Consider the following 24408-nt stretch of genomic DNA (forward strand, 5'->3'; position numbering starts at 1 on the left):
GGCAGCACTTGAGCTACATCATCATCATCAGCCTGGTTACGCCCACTGCAGGGCAAAGGCCTCTCCCATACTTCTCCAACTAGTAGCCTAGTTGGAGAAGTAGAAAAAGTAGCCTGCCACTTGAGCTACATAACAGCCCAAATATACTGTTTTCTCGTCAAATTATTAAAAGGCATTCAATGAAATTTCACAATTTGCATCTGGCGCTGACAATCACTGCCATATACATTGCTATTGGTGGCATACTCCCTGGTGCCACATCATTACCACATCCAGCAGCATGTAAAAGACAAGCGATAAGTGTACTTAATATGCCATGCAGGACCCTAAGTAGTCAGGCACACTGTCTTACAATGCACCAGGATCACAAGAAAATTTGTGCATATAAGGAACTCCTAGTGACTTGCAGTGCACAATCACAGTGCAGAGCAAATGCCAAAAAGGTGGGGGTTCAAATGTGTCAACAGAGTGAACCTGCTGAGCAGGAAAGGGGCAGTGAGAGATGATACAAGAGGGGCCTTTTTCATATCTCGCGCAGTACATTCTGGCAACAACTGGGTCCTGTGACCGTCCTTGCTTACAGCAGTGGACTTGGCAGACACTTGCAAGAAAACTCTATATGCAACTTGCTTTGTCTAAATGCAGCATCTCGCAGTTAGTGATTTGCAGCAATTACCCAGCTGCCACAAACCTTAGCATAGCAGCACTTGTACGCTTTGGCCTATGTAGTCAATTTGCGTCTATACAAAGTAGTGCTGTAGCTTGACTAAGTTACATATGTTACACTTGAAGACCAGTTTCTCAACTCCCTCAACTGGCACTGTAGCAAAACTTTCTCTTTAATATCAACATACATTGCATTCATTGTAAGCACATGTGGTCAGCTGTAGCTTTACTTGCTCAAGTATACATATAATACCATATTTTCTAGCATTTAAGTTTCTTTTTCTCAAATCTTTTTGTCAGTGAGATTTACATAACATATGACCTAACAGCCTTTATTTTTTCTCTCTCTCTTTTTTAAAAATCTAGCTTCTGAAACACCGCAAGACCACAGTGTATGCTCGTGGAGATGAATGCCTTCTTATACAACTCAACCAAAGCCGCCCCACGTTTTGAAAGCGCGTGATGCAGTGGTACAAGTGGTACAGACAATTTTTTAACTTGTGTATAGTAAAAGAAAAATTAAGAAGTGCAACACTAATGGTACTTCTGAGCACCATGCCCCAACTGTGAGCATTCTTTCACAACTGCCACACACGCAATTGTTTGTCTGGTGCACAGGTGGTTGGTGTGCACTGTGGCATGCTGCAACAGGTACCCTATGAAGATGTGCAAAGCCTCTACACTTGTACAGCAAAGTTTAACATGTCTCTTATTGTGTGCACAGCTGAAAATGAGAAACGTGCTGGAGCTGCATCACTTCTAGAAAAGTGTGACACTGCTGCCTAAAGTGGCCAAACTTTTGCATGATGCACCGGAGGGCGATGACTTCGATGACTTTAGATGTTTCTCTTCTGAATTTACACAGTTTTTTTTCTTTCTTACAGAATCAGTGTGTTCAACACGGGACTTAAAACAGTGCCGACCAGCAAGGTTAATGCTCATCTCATCCAGCACATACGTAACATCACCCATCGGGACTACGCATTACAGTGCAGTGCGCTAAGACAATAGTATTTCACGATGAGAATACAAATATCCACAGTTGTATATCATCACGCCACTCAAGTAAATGGGTGCATCTTGCATAGATTTTGTTAACCTTAGTAGACTTTTGTTAATTCGACTCTGGATAAAATAAATATTTCAGTGAATTCAATTTCGATGAAATTTCCAATAATTGACAATAAGTTCATTAATCACCTAAATTCAGCAATTAATTTTGTTGGTCAAATTAATGATCCATATGTTGTAAATGTGGAACTAAGAACAGCGAGTGCACAAGATGTGTCACATAAGTAGGAGTCTGAAGACTAGCATTAGTTAATAAGATGTTAGTCGTCACCTATTTCAGTCCCCAGTTACTACACATATCTGATGGGTCAGCGGTCATACATTTTTATAGGCTATAGCGTTTGTAGGATAATTCAAATTAGACTGGTCAGCACAATGTGCTTCACCAAAATGCGACCCCACTGGATGTAGGGCCAGTATAATGTAGCGATTCCTTCTGCTTGGTTCTGTGCCACTCTTAACATCCACCATTCACAGCTCATCGATCGCGCTGACAACACGGGTGGGGCACTGCTCACACCACTGATGAAGCACGACAAGGAATGGCACTGGCATCAAATGGTTACATTATCCCAGCCCTGGACCCACTACAAAAGCAGGGTGATGTGAGGAAATAAATGGACTGCATGGAATTCAAGACAAGGACGTAGTAGACAAGGACAAACATGCAGGTGGTCATGACGACACGGAAAAGCACTGGTCCATCTGGTCCATGTCATGGACCAGCTGCATTACATCACTTGCAGAGCCGTTTCTCACCTCATTCTGCTGTTGCAGCAAACTTTACAAACATGCATCAATGAATATCACCAACTCGCGACATGCATACACTATACATTTCTTACATGTACCTGTATGGTGCAGGTGGTCATGACGATCGTGGTGCTCATGATGATCATGACGCTCATGGTGATCATGATGTTCATGGACTTCATGGGGATCTCCATGCATAAGATCCCGTTCTGTAAAATTTTGCTGGACTGGTGCTTGGCTTGTATGGTTACTGTCCAGTACGGTTGAATCAGCTGTGAGATCGTTAAGTGCATAGAAGGAGTCGGGTGGCCTGAAATCACTATGCTTTGGTTCTGACGATTCCACTTCCATTTCTTCATCTTCAGTGTGATTTGTGAAGGATACAAGGTCCTTTTCCTCTGGCACTATGCCATTGCGATGCTGGAAAACAGAACATACGAAATAATTACTCCAATTTCATTCCATCCAAACACGGTTAAAAACAGTTGATGTGATAGACCATGTTGCATCACCAAATGCATCCAAGTAATCGGCACATAACAGACTGGATACATATAACATTACGGTATCTCCGTTAAACATGGCAACATGTGAACTTATGATTTTAATATACTATATTTTTTTGCATCTACATGCATAACATACACATACTATGCATGTCAATAAAGGAAACGTAGTTAAATGCACAGCAGTACAAATACAGGTTATTCATTCAGCAACACAATATGGTGTCATGAACACGCCTGCCATCACTCGAGCCGTACGCGTCGCCAATGGCGCCACTGTTGCCATCAGGGGTATCTGCACTGCACGCATAGGAATTGCTGGCCGCCAAGTTCTAGTCCTGCTCACCATGCTGACCAGTTGCCCTCACGACCTAATCTTCGGGCTCGACTTTCTGATGACGCATTCTGCCCTCAACGACTGTTCCATCGGTACGCTGTCCCTCAAGCTTCCTCTTCTTTCAGACGTTTGCCCCGAAGAACCGAACACCCTCTGCACTACAGCGTTTGTTCGCTTACCTCCAAAAGCCCTAACCTTCGGCGAATTGGCCTCAACGGCAACCGTGCCTGATGGCAACTATGTCGTCGCACCTATTCGCGATATCCTCCTGGCGCGCGACATCTCTGTGCCACACTCCATCGTAACCCTTACCGCTAATCGGATGTGTCTCCCTTTTATGACGAAACAAGTGTTACCTGAAGGCATAGCAGTGGCCACGCTCCAGTCAGTGACAGACAACCAGGCCACTGCTTTTGCAGCCGACACGTCTCCAGATCCTCCTGATTACCTGCAGGATGCCTTGAACCTCAACGGCCCATTACGTTACATGGTCGCTCTGGGCCTTGCACCTGGCCAAGCAGCCGCCCTATATTTCCTTTTGCTTTCCTACCCCGACATATTTGACACTGACAATTGACCACTTGGTCAGACATCCCTTGTTAAGCATCGGATAAACAGTGGTGATGCTGTTCCCATTCACCGCCGACGGTATCGCGTGTCCACAACAGAGTGGCAAGTTATTCAGCAGGAATTAAACAAGATGCTTGCCAGAGGCATTGTTGAGCCCTCGTCAAGTCCTTGGGCATCGCCAGTCGTGCTCGTCAAAAAGAAAGATGGCACGTGGCGTTTCTGCATTGATTACCGCCAGCTAAACCGCATTATTAAAAAAGGACGTCTGCCCTTTATCACGAATCGACAACGCTCTTGATTGTCTTCACGGTGCCAAATACTTTTCGTCAATCGACCTTCGATCTGGTTATTGGCAGATTTCCATCGATGAGCAAGACCAAGAAAAGACCGCTTTCATCACTTCAGATGGCCTCTACCAATTCAAGGTTATTCCGTTCAGTTTCAGCAATGCCCCCGCCATGTTCGAACGGATGTTCGACTCTCTGCTTCAAGGTTTCAAATGCTCAACTTGCCTTTGTTACCTCGATGACGTCCTTGTGTTTTCTCCAGCATTTGAGATGCACCTTGAGGGCGTCGCAGCTATCCTTGACATCTTTTGCAAGGCTTGGCTCCATTTAAAGTAATCGAAGTGCCACTTCGGGCGCCAACAGATTAAAGTGCTAGGCCATCTCGTCGATGCTTCCGGAGTACAACCCGACCCGGAGAAAGTTCGAGCAGTAACAGCTTTTCCTGCACCTCAGTCTGTCAAAGACGTCCGGAGTCTTGTGGGGTTCTGTTCTTATTTCCGACGGTTCGTGAAAGATTTCGCAGCAATCGCTCGACCACTCACTGAACTTCTGAAGAAAGAAGTGCCTTTTACGTGGGGTTCCCCTCAGGCTGCCGCATTTTCACACCTTACCACGATTCTCACCAATCCACCGGTCTTGGCCCACTTTGACCCGTCCGCAACTACAGAGGTCCGAACCGATGCCAGTGGTTATGGGATCAGCGCCGTCTTATCGCAACGCCAACACGGACACGACCGCGTTATAGCCTATGCTAGTTGGCTCCTGACAACTGCAGAGTGCAACTATTCGATTACTGAGCGTGAATGTCTTGCTCTCATCTGGGCTGTTTCAAAGTTCCGCCCATATATATATGGCAAGCCCTTGTCAGTAATCACAGACCATCATGCGCTCTGTTGGCTTTCGTCGCTGAAGGATCCTACTGGCCGGCTCGGTCGTTGGGTCCTCCGACCACAAGGATATCCCTATACTACAGTGACTTACAAGTTGGGACGCCAACACCAGGACGCAGATTGCCTCTCTCGCTACCCAGTCGAAGATGCGACCTCTACGTCTGATAGTGACACCGACGCCCGTGTTCACTCTGTTTTTCCACTGCTCCATGTGGCCGACGAGCAGCGCCGTGACCCGTCCTCGCGTATCATCATTGACCGCTTAGAATCGTCACTTGCCAACAGTTCCCTTCGCTTATTCACACTTCAAGATGGCCTACTCTACCGCCACAACGTTCACCCTGATGGCCCTGCATTATTCCTTGTGATCCCTAAACACCTTCGTTCGGCTGTTCTCCACGAACTTCACGACCTCCCCACTGCCGGTCACCTGGGTGTGTCACGTACCTACGTCCGGATCCGCAGACGCTTCTTTTTGGCCAGGGCTTGTTCGCTCCGTTCGAAGATACGTAGCTGCGTGTGAGAAATGCCAGCGACGCAAGACACCATCGACGCTCCCTGCTGGGTACCTTCAACCCCTCGACATTTCTGCGGAACCATTCTTTCGGGTTGGTTTGGACTTACTTGGCCCTTTTCCTTTCTACCTCTGGGAACAGGTGGATCGCTGTGGCCACCGATTACGCCACGCGCTACGCCATCACCTGAGCGCTTCCCACAAGCTGCACCACAGATGTTGCCGATTTTCTTCTACCTGACGTGATTTTATTACATGGTGCTCTGCGACAACTTCTCACAGACTGTGGCCGGACATTCCTATCAAAAGTTATCGCGGACATCCTGCAGTCCTGTGCCACGAGGCACAAGCTATCCACATCACACCATCCGCAAACAAATGGCCTCACGGAGCACCTCAATCGCACTCTTACAGACATGCTCGCGAAATATCACTCTGCAGACCACACTGACTGGGACCTCACTCTACCGTTTGTCACATTTGCTTACAATTCCTCACGCTACGACACAGCCGGTTATTCCCCATTTTCCCTTCTGTTTGGCCGAGAACCAGCACTGCCTTTTGACGCAACCCTCCCTGTTCACGTGGCACCAACCAGTGAATATGTACTTGACGCCATCGCCCGCTGTGCCCATGCAAGGGAAATTGCCCATGACCGCCTTCTGAAATCCCAAGAAAGCCAAAGGCGTTTGTACAACTGGCGACACCGAGACATGCACTTCCCGCCTGGTTCTTAAATGCTTCTATGGTCTCCATCGGGTCAGGTCGGCCTGTCAGAAAAACTGCTGTCTCGTTACACAGGCCCATACAGAGTGCTTCGTGCCGTGACTCATCGCCCCTGACGCCCCATTTGCTTCCCAGTCCAGTGATATAGTGCATGTTACACGACTGAAGCAGTATCAACCTCCCAGTGATGACATTTAGATGCTCCGGGACGTCGCTTCTGCCGCCGGGGGTAATGATACATGCATATTGCGTGCTTCTTGTGGCCGATGCATGTGGGCGCTCCGACGACGAAACACTTTCTGGCTCTCGAGCTGTCGGCTAAACTGGCCAGCGCTGCAGTTACCTCTTGAATATATACTTTGAAAATAGCCTCCAGTCTTAATCCTTTGTTCGCGTAACAATATTGACATTTTTCATTAAAAAGTGCTAAAGACGAAGACGAACTCAAAGGAACACATAAGACAGGACTGGCGCTCCTCCACCATGTCATGTTGTAGTGACGGTGACGAATATACTGATAAAAGCTTGAATTAAAAAACTTAACCCTTAATAGATAAGCGTTGCCTACAAGCAAAAAATAAATAAATAAATAAAAATCTTGCCGAGTTTCAGTATTAAGTATGTTGTTTCTGGCATGCAGTGAGCATCATTTGATGGCTTAGAGCAGGAACACAGTACAAAGAAGTTTAGCAAGCAACTTGCTTTCATTTGAAACAGTCAGGCATACCGATGCAAGATATCCAGCTGTAGTGGTATCACACTAGAGATGATGTGATGTGATGATGATGATGTGTGATGTGAAGCAAATTCAATGTACACCTATTGTTCACACATGACAAGAGCCATGTGTACAAGTTCCAAACTTGTGTTTTTTAGGTGGCTTGGGTTGAAGCCCAGTTCCACTTTTCTGCCCTATGTTACCCCTATAACTAAAGAAGTGTCAAGAAAAAATTTCTTTTAATTAATTATGCTTAATATCGGTACATTTTGCACACTTAGGTGGAAAATTAACATTATTTTCATCTATTTATGTCGTCTTTAAAAGGTTAACTCTGTATTGGGCGAACTAATGCCTAGAAAAAAACAGCAACACACAAAGCTTGACACTGGCCATACATGGCCCTTGCACCATTAAACTCTGCTCGTCAATTAATCATCAACACTGAAAGCACAACGATAGCAACAAGTACAGTTGTCGGCCGTCAAAATCTGATTTCACGAGTCAAGTTAGTCTGCCCTCCCCCTATTTACATTTGACTCGGCACACATTTCAGAGCAATCGCTCGTATTCATCTACATTTGAGATGTACAAGACCATTCACGCCACAAGCACAATCTGATTGGACATTCATTTGCTATAGAATCCATGAAAAAATTCAAGAATTTTCGATAGTCTTGCATCAATAATAACTTGATAACAATGATAATTTGGTAAAAAGTGTCACTGGCAAAAAGGAAAATGATGTATGTGTGACATGCTTGTTTTATATTAACAATAAACCAAGTAATCATTGGTAGACAAGCACTTACAGCTTCCAGAAGTTTTACAGTCTTTGAGTGCTCGCCAGATGTCAATACATCCAGAAGGTTGTCAACCATGTCCATGACATAATCACAATCCTTGGCAAAGCTGAGCAGACTGTTGAAGATGGAAGTAGAAATTCAGGATATTATTTATTGCAACAATGAAACTTCAAATGATAAGAATCTCAAAAACACAATGGAGCATACTTCAAGTAGAACCTTAAAAAATTGCCGTGGTTGAATGCGGTTAAATCAAGTTTGTCGAGCGATAGCTCGCTTTTGCTTGCTTTGGGAAAGGATGAGCCCATTGGTTTACACAGATTTAACTTTGTTGTAACGGCAATTACCGCATCTACAATTGCACCACAAGACAACACACAGACACTGCTCGGCGCCGTCAACGCTCTTGGCACAAACGTGCAGTGAACTTGGCTGCAGCCAGTGCCTCTGGCGGTGGCGGCACAGAAGACTGACCATGAGTTGCTGTTCATTTGACTCCACAAAACATTAGGCAGGCTAAGTCCCAGTTTGACCGTGGCTGAGCTTGAAGGTCAGATTTATGGAACCAGGTATTTTCTGGGTTTTTATCTTGAGTAGTAGAGCTATTGCTCTACAAAGCTCATATTAATGCGCAAGTATTCTTAGGCAAGCTCCCCAGCCCTGTCACACGAAAAGTGTAATGCCTTATATCTGCACAAAGTTAAAACATTTAATTGTTATGATAGTGTAAATGTAGGTGACTTGTAGCTTTTAAGCGATAAGGAACAATTTAAAGAAAACAAAATAAAACAAAATACAGTACAAAGAGAATACCCATAGAGATACATAGGGCTCCTTAAACAACGCATGGGGACGCTTTAGTAGGGGTGGATCAACTTTTTTTTTTTTGTAAATGCAACCGCTGATCAGTTTTTTTCAATGCCAGCCTTTCTTGGAGATGTTTGACTATTTAAAAGTACCTTACAGGCCCCAGGAGGATATTGAGTAAGGGGGGCCTCGTTGAACAAATGACAACAGAAAACCGATACATGAGAGCTAAAAATGTTTACAATAATAATGTGCTTGTAAAACAGTGTTACAAATAAAAACGGTAAAGCAATACAAAGAGTTGTCAGAAAAGGAATGAAAAGTACAGTTCACGGTAAAAGCGGCGCATCACTCGCGCAGAATAACGCACATAGCGTGAGCACATAAAACAAGCAACAAAATTGAAACAACAAATTGAAAAGAAAAGGGAAAGACTAAGAAAGCCTACAGAAAGCAACAATTCAACCTGGCGTACAGAACGCCGCATTGAAAAACGTATATGACATGTATTATATGATGACATATGTACAGATGAATATATTTGTTATGATGAAAACTGCGAGTTCAGTAGTTGTCTGAATTTATCTTTACTCATTCGTGCAGCAGTAATTCAATAGCCTTCTTATTACAGTAACAGTGCCGCACACCATAGAACCAACATATTTCTGTTATAACAATGACACAAATTTTCGATGGCATGCAGTATATCACTTAATATTCAGAACAAAAACCCCATGCATGATGTCAGATCCCACTGCATGTGCAAAGCCTAGCAGTCATACAATTGTAAAAAAATCGACAAAGACACTCAAGACTGTTTACATGTGCGAATGCGAAAGCATTATGGTCTCTTTGGTGAAATCTTTAGTCAGCCAGATGGCTGTGACATGACATGTGCAATGATGCACGCACTAGGCACACCTTTAGTCAGCCCGAGCCGTGGAATTGCTGCGGCGCTGGGGAAGTGTGCTCGTCTTGCACCCTAGAGGGCCGGGTGAGATTCCCACCCATACTGAAATGTACAAAATTTTCTTTTCAAAGCCATTAATTTACTTTATTTACAGGAACCTCTCAGAGAAATGTGAAGCCAATCCGAGCATTTTTGACGAGTTTTTACTCTTTGCACCATCAGCCATTTTCGATACCATCCCACGGTCACGCTGCTGCTGCTGGATTTTTGCGTAATGGGCACATAATGCTTTCGCATTAGAAAAATTTTAATGTGGCTAAGTGGACATGAAGGCAACAGTGAATGTACCTCTCAGCATACTGGACCCCAAGCTCATCGCCATATGTTGAGTACACAAGGTCAGACTCTTCCTTTGAGAGATTTGCAAATGTAGAATCATAGTGAGGTGCATAAGTGCTGTAGGTCCCATAGTTGAGATAATTGACTGAAACAAAAGCATAATGAGATTAGCAGGTTTTAATAAGTAAACTCTTGCATAGTGATTGCCTTGAATTTGACACCCTTGAAGAGATGGCACAGCATATGATACATGGGCCAGCTGCTGCTAATAAGTTCATATACAGGAGATCCCAGATGTATCAAACCCAGGCCTATCAAACTACGGCTTTTGTCAAACAGCGGTAACACACCCTTGGAAATCCCATGCGAAAGTATACAGTCGAACCTCGATATAACAAAGTTATACTTGCAGCAAAAAACTTCTTTAGATCGTGAATTTTGTTAATTCGTCATTTTAAACTTTTTGCATTAGAACAACTTCACAATTTCCCAAAGTATTTTGGCAGGATAATACCTTCTTAGTAAGCTTTCATAAACAAATCGCAAGAAGGTTGGGCTATAATAGCGTGGTTAGGAGCGCCAGCACATGCAGTGCAGATCGCACCGAGAGCAATGCATCGACATGGCTCACGGCGTATGAGATTTGCATGTGTTGCGCCGTGCAGCGCCGTAAATTTTGGATGCAATAGCTGACTGTGCTTAGTGCCCACAGCCAGCACCCACAAATTAAAACAAAAGTGTAAAAACATACAAATATTGGTCCTGAGCCAAAAAAAAAAAAAGAAAGTCAGTTTCGCCAGAAAGGTGGAGCATTGATGGTGACAGCAAAGAGACTACATGAAGCAAGGTTCGAAGTTTTATCGGTGTGACGCGCACGCACTCAGGCAACCATTAACAGATTTCACTCGATGACCATGACCTTGCAGTCACAACATGAGCGGGCGCTTTGTACTTTGTCTCAGAAACTTTAGATTACACGACCACCAAGACTAGACATGTGGGAAAAACAAAATGCACGTGAAGCCACCATCCATTTCGGCTTGCTGCGAAAAGATGACCTCCATGATTGATATGGCGCATGGCCAGTGCACGGACACAAGCGAGGAGAAAAAGGGAGATAGGTGCATGTTCCTGACCCCCTCACCCCCAGCATGCACTTGATCACATCACCGTGCATTCACTCCCTCCCCATCCCTCTTGCACAAAAGGAATTGTCAGCTCTTGTGTTTCTGCGAGTTGTTTACCAACGGGACAAATGGCACAGCAGTGTTTCCTGCCTACTGTGTCCCAGTGAGCACACTTTGACAGTGGTTTTGCCACTCAAACTTTACATGCAGAAGGATGCCTGAAATTAATTTTGCCTTGGCTGACACAGTTTCTTGCTATATTTACTATCCACACAGGCTCCAGTTACACGACTGAAATGGATTAAATCGAAACTGTGTCACAAAGTTACTTTGTTAAATTGTGAAAAATAAATGCACGGTTTACAGTGCAATTAAGATTGGGAAATGAAAATAGTTTGTTACATCGCAATTTCGTTGAATCGATGTTCAGTATATTGAGGTTTGACTGTAGTGCTGTTCTACACACCTATCGAACTCCTGTTCACTGGCAACTACAGCCGAATTTCGATAAGTTCAACTCTAAGAGGCCAAAAAATTTGTTCGAATTAAAAGGAGGACTTGTTCTTGAAGTATTCGTTTACCATAGTGTGATGCACGAACAATGCAAGTCGTGAAATATCACGGCGTGCAAGCACACAGTGAGTGAGGACCACGAAATCGCCCATGCCGACCAACGCTCGCTTCCCGATAATGGCAGAAAACGAAACTTCAGGGAGCGGGCTAAGCTGGTGCCAGGACGTGTTTCTATTTACTAGCAACCCCAGTGCTCGACTGCTGCGCCACCTGTACGTACTGCGTTTTTAGGTACTTTTTCACTGAAGTGCCACAGCATACACCCTAGATCCTTCTAGGTACATGGTTTTACGCCCTTGTCTGTGCCTGGGTGCGCAGTCCGCTCGGCTCAGCCCACATTCGCAGAAAATAGGCGGTGTAGGTAAATTTTAATTTTAAATGCGTAAGCATTTCTATGCTTACCCAACAAGAAAACCATCCCTCCATCCCTCTTGTAATAAGACGACCGCTTTCGAGATAATGCCCACAGCAGCGAGCGAATTCACCTTTGTGCTGCCTCTCGCTTCAACGCCAACAAAGCGGCGAGAACACAGCACTGACATTGCTGTCAGCACATACCTCACTCTGCCACTTTCGCAGATCACTTTCAACATATGGGAGCACACGTCTCTTTAACAATGAGTAAGTAGGGAGAACATAGCATGCAAAGCAATGAGCAGTCGGCACTCTATCTTTGTGGGCATCGCAGATAGCTTTCAAGGTGTGGCACGTGCAGCAGTGCCATACAAAGCCGCCTCCTGAGTACGTTCATGGTTCATAATGGTTTGACGTGGATGGATAAGGCGCTCAAAATCGATAACGGCTTATATAATGATCAGAACATCATCAATGCACCTGGCAGCTCCATCTGCTTGTGTCATCAATGCTCCTTGCGCCGCTGTTGGCACGAGTTCGTGTTGCCACTGCACTGTCGTTAGTACTGGCCTAATCAAGTCACATAACAGTGGTAATGACACTGGGCTATGTGGATATGAGCAAGTGGCGCAATGCTTGCGCATACTGACAACTCCCAGAGGAGTCTGTGTGCATTTTTTTTTGCTCCTGGACATTGCGCGATAGTTTGTTTAATATATGTTGTGTGTGGCGCCTGTGCCTTGCTGCTGTCATGGCTGGAAAAGAAAGTGATATACAGAAGGAAAGGACGCTTGAATGCCGCTATGACATGGCTCATGGTGTGAGAAACCTTCCATGCCCTACGATTATTCCAGCTTTTGTAGATCGAAGCATCTCGCACACCACGACCAACTTCTTATCACGTCCCTTTATCCCCTTATCCAGACTGAAAAATTTCGTCCAGTGTTACTTCAACTTCCGCAGGCAACTTATATTTCAAAACAGCCTAGGCAGCATGTTTTGAAAAATCTATTTTCTCTTAGCGGCAGCTGGCTGAGCAGATTGTGCACCCATGCATAACATCTGCCTAGTTCTATCAAATACCTAGAAGGATCTAGGGTGCTCGCCTTCACTCTTCGGGGAAAAAAGTACTAGAAACGTGGTACATGTGAGCGGCGCAGCAGTCAAGCATCGAGCTTGGGCGTAAAAAGAAACACGCCGCCGGCACGGAGGCATGTGCGTGCACAGAGGCCATTGACGGTGAGGGAGTTACGAGGGAGTTGAGAGGAAGGGCACCGGAGCTGCGAGGAAGGGCGGGAGGGATTCAGATTTGCTTTCCTGCCAGCTTGATGGGTGGCGCTAATTACCTCTACCACCTAAGACTGCCTCTGAAGTAGAGGAGTTGCCGAGGCCAGACTGGGTATACGCCGCTGAGTCTCTCTGCATGCTCTCATGCTTTTTCCTTCATCTGCCGACAGATCGGTGGTGTGTTTACGTTCTTCATCCCGCGTTCTTAACGAGAGTCATGTCTTAACAAGATGACAAAGTCGTTGTCCCCTATCATAATCATGTTGGTGTGTTCCCTTCTGTTGTCGCGTCGCCGCTTTCAAAATGCAAGGAGAATGAGGTACAATAAAACCTCGTTAAACCGTACTCGCTTAAACAGTAGTTTCGTTTTAAAAGTAGTAAAGTCAAATCCCTGAATCAGCGGCCAGTGCACATAATGTGTTTTGTATCCGCATAAACCGTACCAGCTTACTGCGTACATATCGGTTAACATGTAGTGTTTCCACTTTTTGTCGCGCAAACACAGCGGTGTGTCGTCTCCATCGAGCGGCCGGGCAGAACAACAAGCCTCAGAGATCAAAACAACGGCCTCCAAGTGCCCTGTGCGTTTGCGCGTGAAACCATTTCAACGTCACCATTATTTCAGCACTGTGCCTGAGAGCAAGAGAAGGACTCGCATCATGCCGAAGCTCAGATAAAAAAGATGGCGGGTGCTCAGCATACAAGAAAAATTAGACATCATTCGTGCTTTCCAATGTGATGTGAAGAAGTTGGCGCTGGCACGCGACAGGGATCTACTGTTGACCACAGTGCGTGTTGACCACAGTACCATTCAGCACGTACTTTTTCCTAACTCTGGCCAACTATGGTTTAACGAGGTTTCACTGTACTGGGTGTTGCCTTTGCGTCCTTGTATTCAGGGTCTGTCTTGTTATACAGAATCAGATGTGGCGCACTGTCTCCAACAACCTTTCCATGGGGACATCTCGGTTTAGACTCATCATTGTAAAAAATAAGCACGAACGAGACCAAACTAAGCCAACCAAAACAAATGTGAGCGAGAGCTGATGTGAGCAGACGATAGTGTGAAACAAGCGGTCTGACTGAACCAGATGCGAGTACGAATAGAGCAGTCGGGCAGGTCCGCATGACACCAGTTTCCCGCACATATGTCACTGTAAGGGCTGCTCTCATTGGTCTCCTCCACTCGCGGCTCACTTGTCACTGCGGCAAGCTGTGAAAAATCGGCCCAGGACCGATCCCTTCTGCGGTGCACATTTTGCAACTAGTGTGGCTGGGGCATTACGACATGACGCAGAAACGACGACCTTGCCATTTGAGAGAGGGTGAAATTTCTGCCTTATTTTTTTCTTCTTAGGGGTCTCCCCCTAAGCCTTGCCTCTATGGCAGGGTCAGAGCAATGCTGGTCCGAGGCGCCGCCGCATGATTTGGTGCACTGCTGAGACCATTGTCAGAGCGCGGTATGTTCAAATTAACTGTTAAAAATGCTTGTACATTCGATTTGCCAGACATTTTCACCCATTGGAATACGTACACATAACGTACGGAACCACAGCGCCAGTGCGAATAAACCGCAAGTTCGAATTAAGAGCGCTTGAATTAATGAGATTCGACTTAATTCGATAGATTTCCATCAACGCAATGTCTCGCATCGATGGAAATATTCAATGCGAATGAAACAGCACTGTCCTGGCAAATACTGCCAACCAAGACATCGCATGTCATGGCCAGTACATGCCACAGAGGAAAAATTAGCAAATTAAGGTGCGTGCCTTGGTTTTGCCCATTTCAATATGGATGGCTTGTATAAAGTGCAGCCGTTCTTTATCGAAAAAAGCAGATTGCCATGCTGCTTCAAGAATGCAAAAGGCATCCCAGTCTGATATGTGTTGAGCAATAATAAAGTGTGGATGCCTTGCAATGTTTTCATGGAATGTCTCTGGGCATGGGATGCTGAGCTGGAGATGCTTGGCTGCCGGTTTTGTCTTCTTGTAAACAAACATTCCCAAATTGGGTTCCGTGAACAGAATTTTAAAGTTCTGCGAATGACCAAAACAAATCAGATTCCAACCTCCATTTCGACTGATCCCAGTTAGGATTTAACATGTGAATAGGAATAGACACCGATATTTTGCAATCTGAGAGCAAGTTTCTAATCTAGCAGCCTGCCTGGTTGATTCGTTGCAGACATAGGATCGGCTGTTTGGAGAGCATGGTGTAATGGACTCGTGAGGCACAGTCACACAATTCACAGAACAAGTACCCTGATAGCTAAATGGCACGTATTCCCACAGGCGGGCTAGCTCAAGCGCCGAGTCCATTTCTACCTTATCCTGAACGAAAAGGCGTAACAAGTATTTCGCCACGCATGAGGCACACCGCAATCCCATGCTGCCAAGCAGTGAGATTTTGGAGTTCATGTTGCAATCAGTATTGTCAACGACCATTCCGCAGCATGAGTGATTCAAAGCATTTGTGTAAAAAATAAAACAAACTAATCTGCTTTTGTGCATATGATCTTAAAGAAACAAATATATGGTAAGCTCCCACTTGTCAAGGTCTCAGAAAACTCCAAGATATGCAGAGTTTTCAGATAAGCTTCAGATTGACATATGTTGTATCTCGAATTATTAATATATATTACTGAACTATTGCTATACCCTTCTTCGAGTTCGATATATCCAGAATTGACTGTTCTGTCACATAATGCCTACTCCTAAGTAAAGGTTTCCTTGTAATCCTGTCTTCACAGAGTACTTTGCATTTAAGGGTTTCAGCCTCTGAAACAGGCTGAAACACGGAGAATAGCAGTTTTCATGCACAGTGGCTTAATTGCAGGACACATGTACTCACAGATGACACATGTCGCACTCTCAAACTTTCTATGGAGTTAGTTGCTTGATTAGTTCTACCTCAGGTCTAAATCGTAAAACACAAAGGCTGCCATTCACATCTTGCCTAGGATTGCTGCAGCGTAATGAGCAGCAGTGATTATTAGCAGATGACCCAAATATTACTGTTGGCCCCATACTTGCACGTTGCAATTAATTGATCTGAGGACCTGTGTCAAGCATTTTCTTTGCCAGTTTGCTTTAGATATTGTATAGCTTGACATTCTGATAATTCAACATTTTTCAGTGGTCTCATGGAATACAAATTAATGAATTTTTACTGTATAACAAAACTTTCCATGCCTTCAAACTCCAGTACTGTTAGCTTATTTTAGAAGTACGCGGCTGTAAAAGTAAGAAAAATCAGAAGCAATTTACTTGGTCGTGCAATGTTTTTGATGTCATCCTTGAAATCCATGAGGGTTCCAGTTCCATGAGCAAGCTTTCCAACTAGCATTTCTAAGTTGACCTTCATTTCTTTCGATCCTGAAAGCAAGTAAAGACAAAACAGTTAATAAAACACACCCAGAAATTATAACACAGTGAGTATTAGGAGGGAACCATGCAACATGATGGTACAGTAAATCCTTGTTAATATGTACCTGCTTAATAAGTGATTCCGGTTTAAACATATAGTTGCGGTGAACCCCCCAGCCTATCGCCATTGAACCTAATGTACTATTGGCTGGCCGCTGAGAAGCCGTAGTTACATAACGCATGCCGAATGGTTAGTGTGTAGTATTTACTTCATTTTACTTCATGTTTCCTCACATACAAGCGTGGAATCGGCAAAATGTTGCGTGCAGAGACCATAGATAGCGAAATTGCGGTGCACGGATCTTTTCCGGGCTGTAGTCACCACCAATACAATGAAACCTTGTTAAACTGTAGTTGGCCAGAGCTCTGAAAAACTACGTACTCCTTAACCAAAATAGTGTGAGATCACTCACTTACTTATCAAAAAAGGAACTCGGACTGAGTGCGATGAAAGGGCGAAAGGGCAAAAAACGTGCAAGATTTATTCATTCCACGCAACAAATGTCTTATTTTCGTTTGATGCCACGACGGCCTACCAGCGATGACAGCGGCCTCAAACTCCTTTAAGCTATGAGCCTACTTTTCCTCCAGCCCCCTCCTCTTCTCAGCGAGCACCCGCATGAGGCTGACGTTACGCGCAGCATCTGCCACTGTTGGTCCTGAATTGCCCCTGCTGTCACTTTTTTTGTTGTCCTCATTGCTGTCGTAGGCAAGACTTCGGCAATAACAGAGGCAACAATGGCGAAAAGTTGAACCTCAAAGTTGAACCTTGTAGCCGACATCTTTTTGTAGTCTCAGAAACAGTGCTGAGCATCTTCTCCTTCACATTCCAAATTCCACACACCGTAGTCAACAGTAGATCCGTCTCACATGGCATCGCCTACTTCGTGCCATATTCAATAGCACGAATAATGGCCAATCTTTTTTTATGCTACGAGTTCCAACAAATGATTGAGGGCCTTAACAGAGAGAGTGTAAGAGTGGGGGTGGGTGAAGATTAATATGCAGAAGACAGAGATAATTATGAATAGCCAGGCAAGGGAACAAGCGTTCAGGATCACCAGTCAGCCTCTAGAGTCTGTGAAGGAGTATGTTTACTTAGGGTAATTACTCACAGGGAACCCTGATTTACAGACAAATAAAAATGGGCTGGAGTGCATATGGAAGACACTGTCAGCACCTGGCTGGAAGCTTACCATTATCATTGAAAAGAAAGGCGTACAATCAGTGCATTTTACCGGTGCTTGACATATGGGGCAGAAACTTGGAGACTGACATAGAAGGTTGAGAACAAGTTAAGGAGTGCACAAAGAGCAATGGAATGATGAACGCTAGTTATAATGCTAAAAGACAAGAGTCCGGTTTGGATCAGAGAGCAAACGGGTATAGCCGATAATCGAACTGACATTAAGAGAAAAAAATGGAGCTGGGCAGGTCATGTAATGCGGAGGTTAGATAACCGGTCGACCATTAGTGTTACAGAATGGGTGCCAAGAGAAGGGAAGCACAGTCGAGGATGGCAGAAGGCTAGGTGGGGCGATGAAATTAGGAAATTCGAGGGCGCTAGTTGGAATCAGTTGGCACAGGACAGGGGTAACTGGAGATCACAGGGAGAGGCCTTCATCCTGCAGTGAACATAAAATAGGCTGCTGCTGCTGCTGCTGATGACCCGGTTTTTGTCCAAGCTTCAGCATGATGCGAGCTTGTATGACACCACAACACAGGCCACTACTAGGCAGCCACAGCGCTCTCTGGCTCAGAGCCGAAATGATGTTGATGTTGATGTGACTTCTCCCTTCCAAGCACCCTCTGCGTTTGCGCTTGGAGGCCGTTCTAATCTCTGAGGCTCGTTCTTCTGCCTGGCCAACCTACTGCCATGATTGCGCTACAAAACGTGCAAACACTACATGTTAACCGAGACGTACGTAATAACTTGGTACGGTTTATGCAGATACGAAATTCATTATGTTCAATGGCTGCCGAGTCGGGGATTAGACTTCACTACTTTTAAAACGAAGCTACTGTTTAAGCAAGTATGGTTTAACGAGGTTTTACTGCAGTGATGCCAAACATGGTAGCCATGACATGTTTCCTACTTCCATAGCTCGTAGCACTTCCATGTTGGCGCTGTGGATGACTACGTGGATGATGGCCCTTCCATATCCGATACGGCTAGTGCACTGACAGTCACGAAAGCGTTTGTAGAAAAGCGAGGCCTCATGGAGAAAATGGCTCGCGGCCTTGCTGAGTACGAGGATGCCATCATCGCTGCAAGGCTGCCCTGGCAGCAAATGAAAATCCCTTTTTGCTGCCTGCTCACAAATAAAACTTGTCTATGTGTGTTTGAGTTAGAATTAACAGATTCTTTTGGAATAGTAAGTCTATAGTCGCTCATCTTCCATTGTCTGTTAAAGGGACACTAAAGGCAAGTATTAAGTCAAGCTAAAGTGATCGATTAGTGCTCGAGAATCTCTAAGGCGTCAATATCGCGAACAGAGCCTTAATAATAGAGAAATTGAGGTAAATGTAGGGGCATGATTAGGGACACCCCCGGGACATTCAAGTACTTGGCCGATGACGAAAGCATTGCTCAGGTAAATTCTGTCACTGGTACTCAACCATTCATTGCACAAAACATCCTTGCATAGTAAGATGAAATAAAATGCTACTTGTCCAGTTCTATTTCATGTTTATACAAAAGAACTCATTGAAATTACTCTTGACAATGACGTGAGCGGTCGAATGGTTTCATTTTCTCTTGACTCCGCGTTGCCCATGCTTTCGTATTTCAATAGTTATCACGTATTGCTGCGCTGGTTTTGCTGGCTTGCGAGACTCGCACAAACTGCAAGTAGCAGAGAATTCAACTTCCATTTGATGTCATAGAATGCCTGGTCTACGCCACTTGGCCAAAAAGGAGCTGCAGCGGCACTGCTGCAATGCCAGCGGCGGGTGCTCCTTGCCCCCTCGCGCGTGATCCACAGCTCTCTGCTACTCCGTCTTCGTGTCGCGTGGGTGTATAGCTCTCAGCAGTGTCTCTCGCTTCCTTGTTTGCGGGGCGTGTTCCTCAGTGGCATTTGTTGCCTCTGGCACTGTTTGCACCTGGCTGTCCTCTTCCCGCCTCCACTCTTGCCCTATACGTCCCCTTACCTGGTGCAGTGTTGTTGTGGTGACTAGAAAGACAGTTATAGCATTTCGTCCCCTTACTTCTACTTCCCACCCTAACCTTGTGCGGCTACATTGAGGCCTGTCTGTGAGTGAACGAGTGTGTGACCGCTACTCTAACCCTGTTCTCCACCTGTTTCCTCATCTCACCTCAGAAGAAACATTAAATAATTGCTAATTTCCCCCTCTCTGCGGCAGTGACCCACTATAACATGGCGTGTCGTCGGAGTGCCGGCTCAATAGCAGCGGATCGCGATGTGTGCTGCCCAATCCAAAATGCAGAACCACCTCCATTCGGCGATGTGTGTTCTGTATGGGGCTGCCTGTTGTTGAAATAAGGTAGCAGCTGTGCTCAAAGATCACATTACCAAGAAGCGTAATCATCGGCCAATTTTTTTTCCTTCCCTCACATTCATTGCCCTCTCATTTTTCATTTCCCTTCACTTCTTGTCGCTCAACCGCCGGCCGCCTTCATCTCCTTGTTACCGTCTCATTGCACTTTTTCTCCTCCTTGACGTTTTTGTGTTAACTCTTATGTTTTCTCTCAGCAGCGCCCGCACCATCCCTGCATGCGTCCGCACTGTGCCAAGCTATCTTCCCACGGTGCCAAGAGCGTTGTCGGTCATATACCTCAACGCGTGCCTATGTTCGTGGATGTTTATGTCATTGACAACATACGGAGATTCATACATCAGGCGACATTGCAGGTGACCTCCTGATGGACGTTGCTGTGTTCAATTCAAAAGAAAGCTCTTGCTGCATGCCCGAAAGAAAGTCTACAACAAACTTACCAATCTTGTTGAGGTCTGTAGGTGACCAAAGAACATTTTAGCCTGCTGGCGGGCACGCTTCACGGTACATGGTATGTTAAATCGTGATAAACTGTAAAGAGTGATTAGCACCTGTGCTGCAGTAACCTTTCGCATTTACTTTTTTTTTTGGCGGTTTTGGTTTGCGAGTCCTGCAGAGTATTAGCCTAAATTTTAAATTGAAGTTCCTCGCAGCTTTGCCGTACGAAACCGTGTACAGTCGAACCCCTCTACAACGAACGCCGCTTCAACGAAATGTCCGGTTCAACGAATAATTCTCAGTTCCCCGTCAGCTGCCCATAGGAGTCAATGCATAAATATCCTCACCACAACGAACACTTTTTCTTATGCCGTTCCGCTTTAACAAAATCTGACGAAGTAATTCCAGGCTCGAAACTTAATTTGCCGCGCAGGAAACGCAATTTCGAACATTTTGCACATAAAAAAGCGTCTGCAAAGTTATCATCGCGTGTTGGCACCACAAGAAACTGCCGTTGATGACCGAGCATGGGGGCTGCCATTGCTCGATGGCGACGGCGATGAGACTGGCCTGCCTTTGGGATTGGCTTGAAACTTTTTAGCCGCAGACAATCCAAAGCCGACGCTCAGGCGTCTCATCAGACCACGCTGCATCTCGGCGCCGTTGGTGTGTGCTAGTGCAATTGGCAGTTCGTGTTGTGCACGTGTTGCGGTATTCGATTTGATCAGAGAAGCCGTTCTGTTTTAGCGTGCTTTCCGACATGGCGCCGCCATGTCGAAAGTTTTTATCCCTGAAGGATAAAGCTCGGATCCTGGCCGCAGTCGCAAGCGGAGAGAAGAAAGGCGACGTTGCGAAGAAGTTTGAGATTTCTCCCAGTTCGCTGTCCACCATCTTGAAGTCAAAAGAAGCAATAGAGCAAGCTCTTGCTTCGGGCACATCAGCCAAGCGGAAGAAGCTGACGCCGTCGGCGCACGAAGACCTCGACAAGGCCATGTACGCGTGGTTTGTCGAGACGAGGGCAAAAAACATACGGATCAGTGGAAACGCCGTGCAGCAGAAGGCCCTGAATTACGCTTGCCTGCTGGGAATCGACGATTTCAAGGCGAGCACAGGCTGGCTCAGCAGGTTCAAGGCCCGCCATGACATTGTCGGCAAGACGCTCTCTGGCGAGTCGGCATCGGCAGACACAGGCAGCGCATCCGCCTGGATCTCTACAAATGTTTCGACGTTGTTGAAAGACTATGCCAAGTGTGACATATACAACGCTGACGAGACAGGCCTGTTTTACGAGATGCTGCCGTCAAAAACCCTCGAAATGAAAGGTCAGCGTTGCCACGGTGGTAAACACCGTAAAAAGCGCGTGACCGTGCTGCTGTGCGCCAATGCGGACGGATCCGACAAGCGCCCACCGCTAGTCATTGGGAAGAGTGCGAGGCCCCGTTGCTTTAAAGGTAACAGGAGCCTTCCCGTAAAATATGTCGCCAACAGCCGCTCCTGGATGACGCGGGCCATTTTCTCCGAGTGGGTCGCGTCATTTGACTGCGACATGAGGAGGCAGGGCCGGCGGGTGTGCTTATTGCTGGACAATTGCTCCGCCCATCATATTCTGGATGTGGAGCTCACAAATGTGGAGCTTAAGTACTTTCCGCCGAACTGCACTTCGATCATACAGCCACTTGACCAAGGTGTCATTAGAAGTATGAAGTGCGCCTACCGCCAGCGAGTGATGCAGTGTCTCCTATTGAACGTGGAGACCGGTCGCGACACCAAGTTAGACCTGTACATGGCGCTGCAGATGATGGCTGCTGCGTGGGCTGCAACTGGACGGCCAGTTATCGCGAACTGCTTCACGCACGCTGGCTTCAAGCTCGGAGACCCAGACATCGACTCCGCTGAGGATGCTGCTGACTGCAACGGAGCAGTGCAACCGCCAGCAGACGTAATTGCGTCCTGGGCGGCCCTTCAAGGTGCCGGAAGTGTGCCATCCAGTGTCGAGCTGGACGATTTCATCGACGCTGACGTCAATGTGATCGCCCGTGAAGAATTGAGCGACGAGGACATCATAAAAAGTGTCCGCGACGACGGGGGGCAGTCGGATGACGACGAAGTGCCAGACCTGCATCCACCGGCCACATCTCGCGTACTGGATGCGTTCGATGTCATCAGAAACAGCGTGGCTGTGCATGATGACGACATCGCGATGCAGCTACTCTCCGAATGCGAAAATCGCGTCATGATGCTCCTAGGAAAAAAAGGGAAGCAGTCCACACTGCTTGACTTCTGGAAATAAAAGTTTGTTTGTGGTTTACCAGTTCAGGTTAGCCATATTTTTGTGAATTTCACAACAACGAAACTTTCGCTTCTACGAATTTTTTTTCGTGCACCGTCAATTTCGTTGTAGCGGGACTCGACTGTATTACAAACAACTTTTGTTGGCCTGATTATATACATTTTCGCATGGTCCCGAGAAAGTCATAATTGGGTCTCCACTGTAATTACAATGAACTGTTACTGCCAGCACAGTGGAACTATTACCCAATACAGTAAAAAATATATCTTACCATTAGTACTTCCGCAGTCTGGGTTTAATATTGATAATGTAGTGCTTCCATCTTCCATCTGACGTAAAAAGCCAAACTGAGGGAAAAAAAGAAGAAATTGTTAAAACAGAATGTCAGCTACAACAGTAAAGCAGTAATATGCTGTCAATTATCATCTCATGGATATGGTCATATAAGTTTAAATTAAACAACATTTGCACACACAAAAAAGAAAAAAAGGAAAGGCCACATTTGGTGATGGCATGACAGGAAACACATGAAAAAGCTCCCATTCAATGCCAAAAACAATCCAAGGCACTTTTTTCCACTCAGGAAGTGATCACTGTCAGCTTGTTGCCAAGGCGAATTTAGTGACAGGAACATTATCTGCCCCTTCCAAAGGTGAAGACATAGGATTTCTGGTACCTCCTTGACTTATGATCAAGATAAGACAGTTGCACTGACATTTCCTCTTCCCTGGCACACCTCACAAGCTGCAGCTTGATTAAACCCTTCCCTCTGTTGTATCACCTTCTACATGCTGCTCGTTGCCTAGTTTAGTCAGGAAAGGAGCTGCCAGCAGACACAGTGGTGCACACTTCACTACTCGTTCAGATTTACTCCTATACGACTGCCCCGCCACATGCATTACCTTTTCCACCAACTGCACACCACATTTTTTGTGTGTGCACACATGTAGCTTCACGCAACAGTAGGGCTATTTACGATTACAATGAAGCCCCCCCCCCCCCCACCCCAAACACCTTTCACGTCTTAAAGAAAAAAAAATGCAAAGTATAAAGGAAAAATAAAAATAATTGCAGGTTGAGTAGGAAGCAGTCATGAAGAAAATGTGCAGTGACAATCGCAGATTGTCAATGCACATATTCAGTAAAAGTAAATCAGTAAAAGGGCAGTTGCTTAACATGACTAGCTCACCTTGCTATTCACTTTCTTCAATGTCAACCTGTCAGCTGCGGCCCGTGCCGCTTTTTGCGCTTGAAGCAGGATTTCGCTCGCCGCCTGGTCATCTGATGCTGCCTCCTCACTTCTAGAAAAGAGAGCAGAAATAAATGGAAATGCACAACTCTACAATTTCTACTTATTCACACCCTAACTGCACAAATACAAAAATGAAAGAACTTTTATTGTTTTATTGGAGTTTAACATGCCAAAACCACTTTCTAATTATGAGGCACGCCGTAGTGGAGGACTCCAGAAATTTCGACCACCTGGTTTACTTTT

The 24408-nt window shown here is 45.6% G+C and overlaps 2 protein-coding genes across 16 annotated transcripts in view; one reads left to right on the plus strand and one right to left on the minus strand.

Moving 5' to 3' along the window:
* LOC135919902 (bromodomain-containing protein 7-like) overlaps nt 1-24408 on the minus strand; it is a 119110-nt gene that overhangs the window by 64482 nt on the left and 30220 nt on the right. For 13 of the 15 annotated variants that reach the window (XR_010570094.1, XR_010570093.1, XR_010570092.1 and 10 more), the window contains exons 7-12: nt 24103-24214; nt 23185-23260; nt 16511-16618; nt 9910-10045; nt 7851-7959; nt 2589-2910 (exon numbers count right to left, since the gene is read on the minus strand). Coding sequence is in view for 12 of the 15 variants with exons in the window: in XM_065453897.1 (XP_065309969.1) it covers nt 2589-2910; nt 7851-7959; nt 9910-10045; nt 16511-16618; nt 23185-23260; nt 24103-24214 (863 nt within the window). In the remaining 3 variants the exon portion in view is untranslated. The remainder of the gene's footprint in view (nt 1-2588; nt 2911-7850; nt 7960-9909; nt 10046-16510; nt 16619-23184; nt 23261-24102; nt 24215-24408) is intronic. The other 2 variants (XM_065453896.2, XM_065453908.1) reach the window with 1 other exon arrangement.
* On the plus strand, nt 21679-22913 carry LOC139054942 (tigger transposable element-derived protein 6-like). The gene has a single exon (XM_070532669.1). It carries the CDS (start codon nt 21915-21917, stop codon nt 22911-22913), a length of 999 nt encoding a protein of 332 aa, XP_070388770.1. The 5' UTR covers nt 21679-21914.

Source organism: Dermacentor albipictus, chromosome 1, assembly GCF_038994185.2.
Source record: "Dermacentor albipictus isolate Rhodes 1998 colony chromosome 1, USDA_Dalb.pri_finalv2, whole genome shotgun sequence".
Taxonomy (NCBI): domain Eukaryota; kingdom Metazoa; phylum Arthropoda; class Arachnida; order Ixodida; family Ixodidae; genus Dermacentor; species Dermacentor albipictus.

Bases quoted from the DNA above. Each gene is read 5' to 3' on its own strand.
- LOC139054942 (XM_070532669.1), top strand. From the start codon at position 21,915: ATGCTGCCGTCAAAAACCCTCGAAATGAAAGGTCAGCGTTGCCACGGT.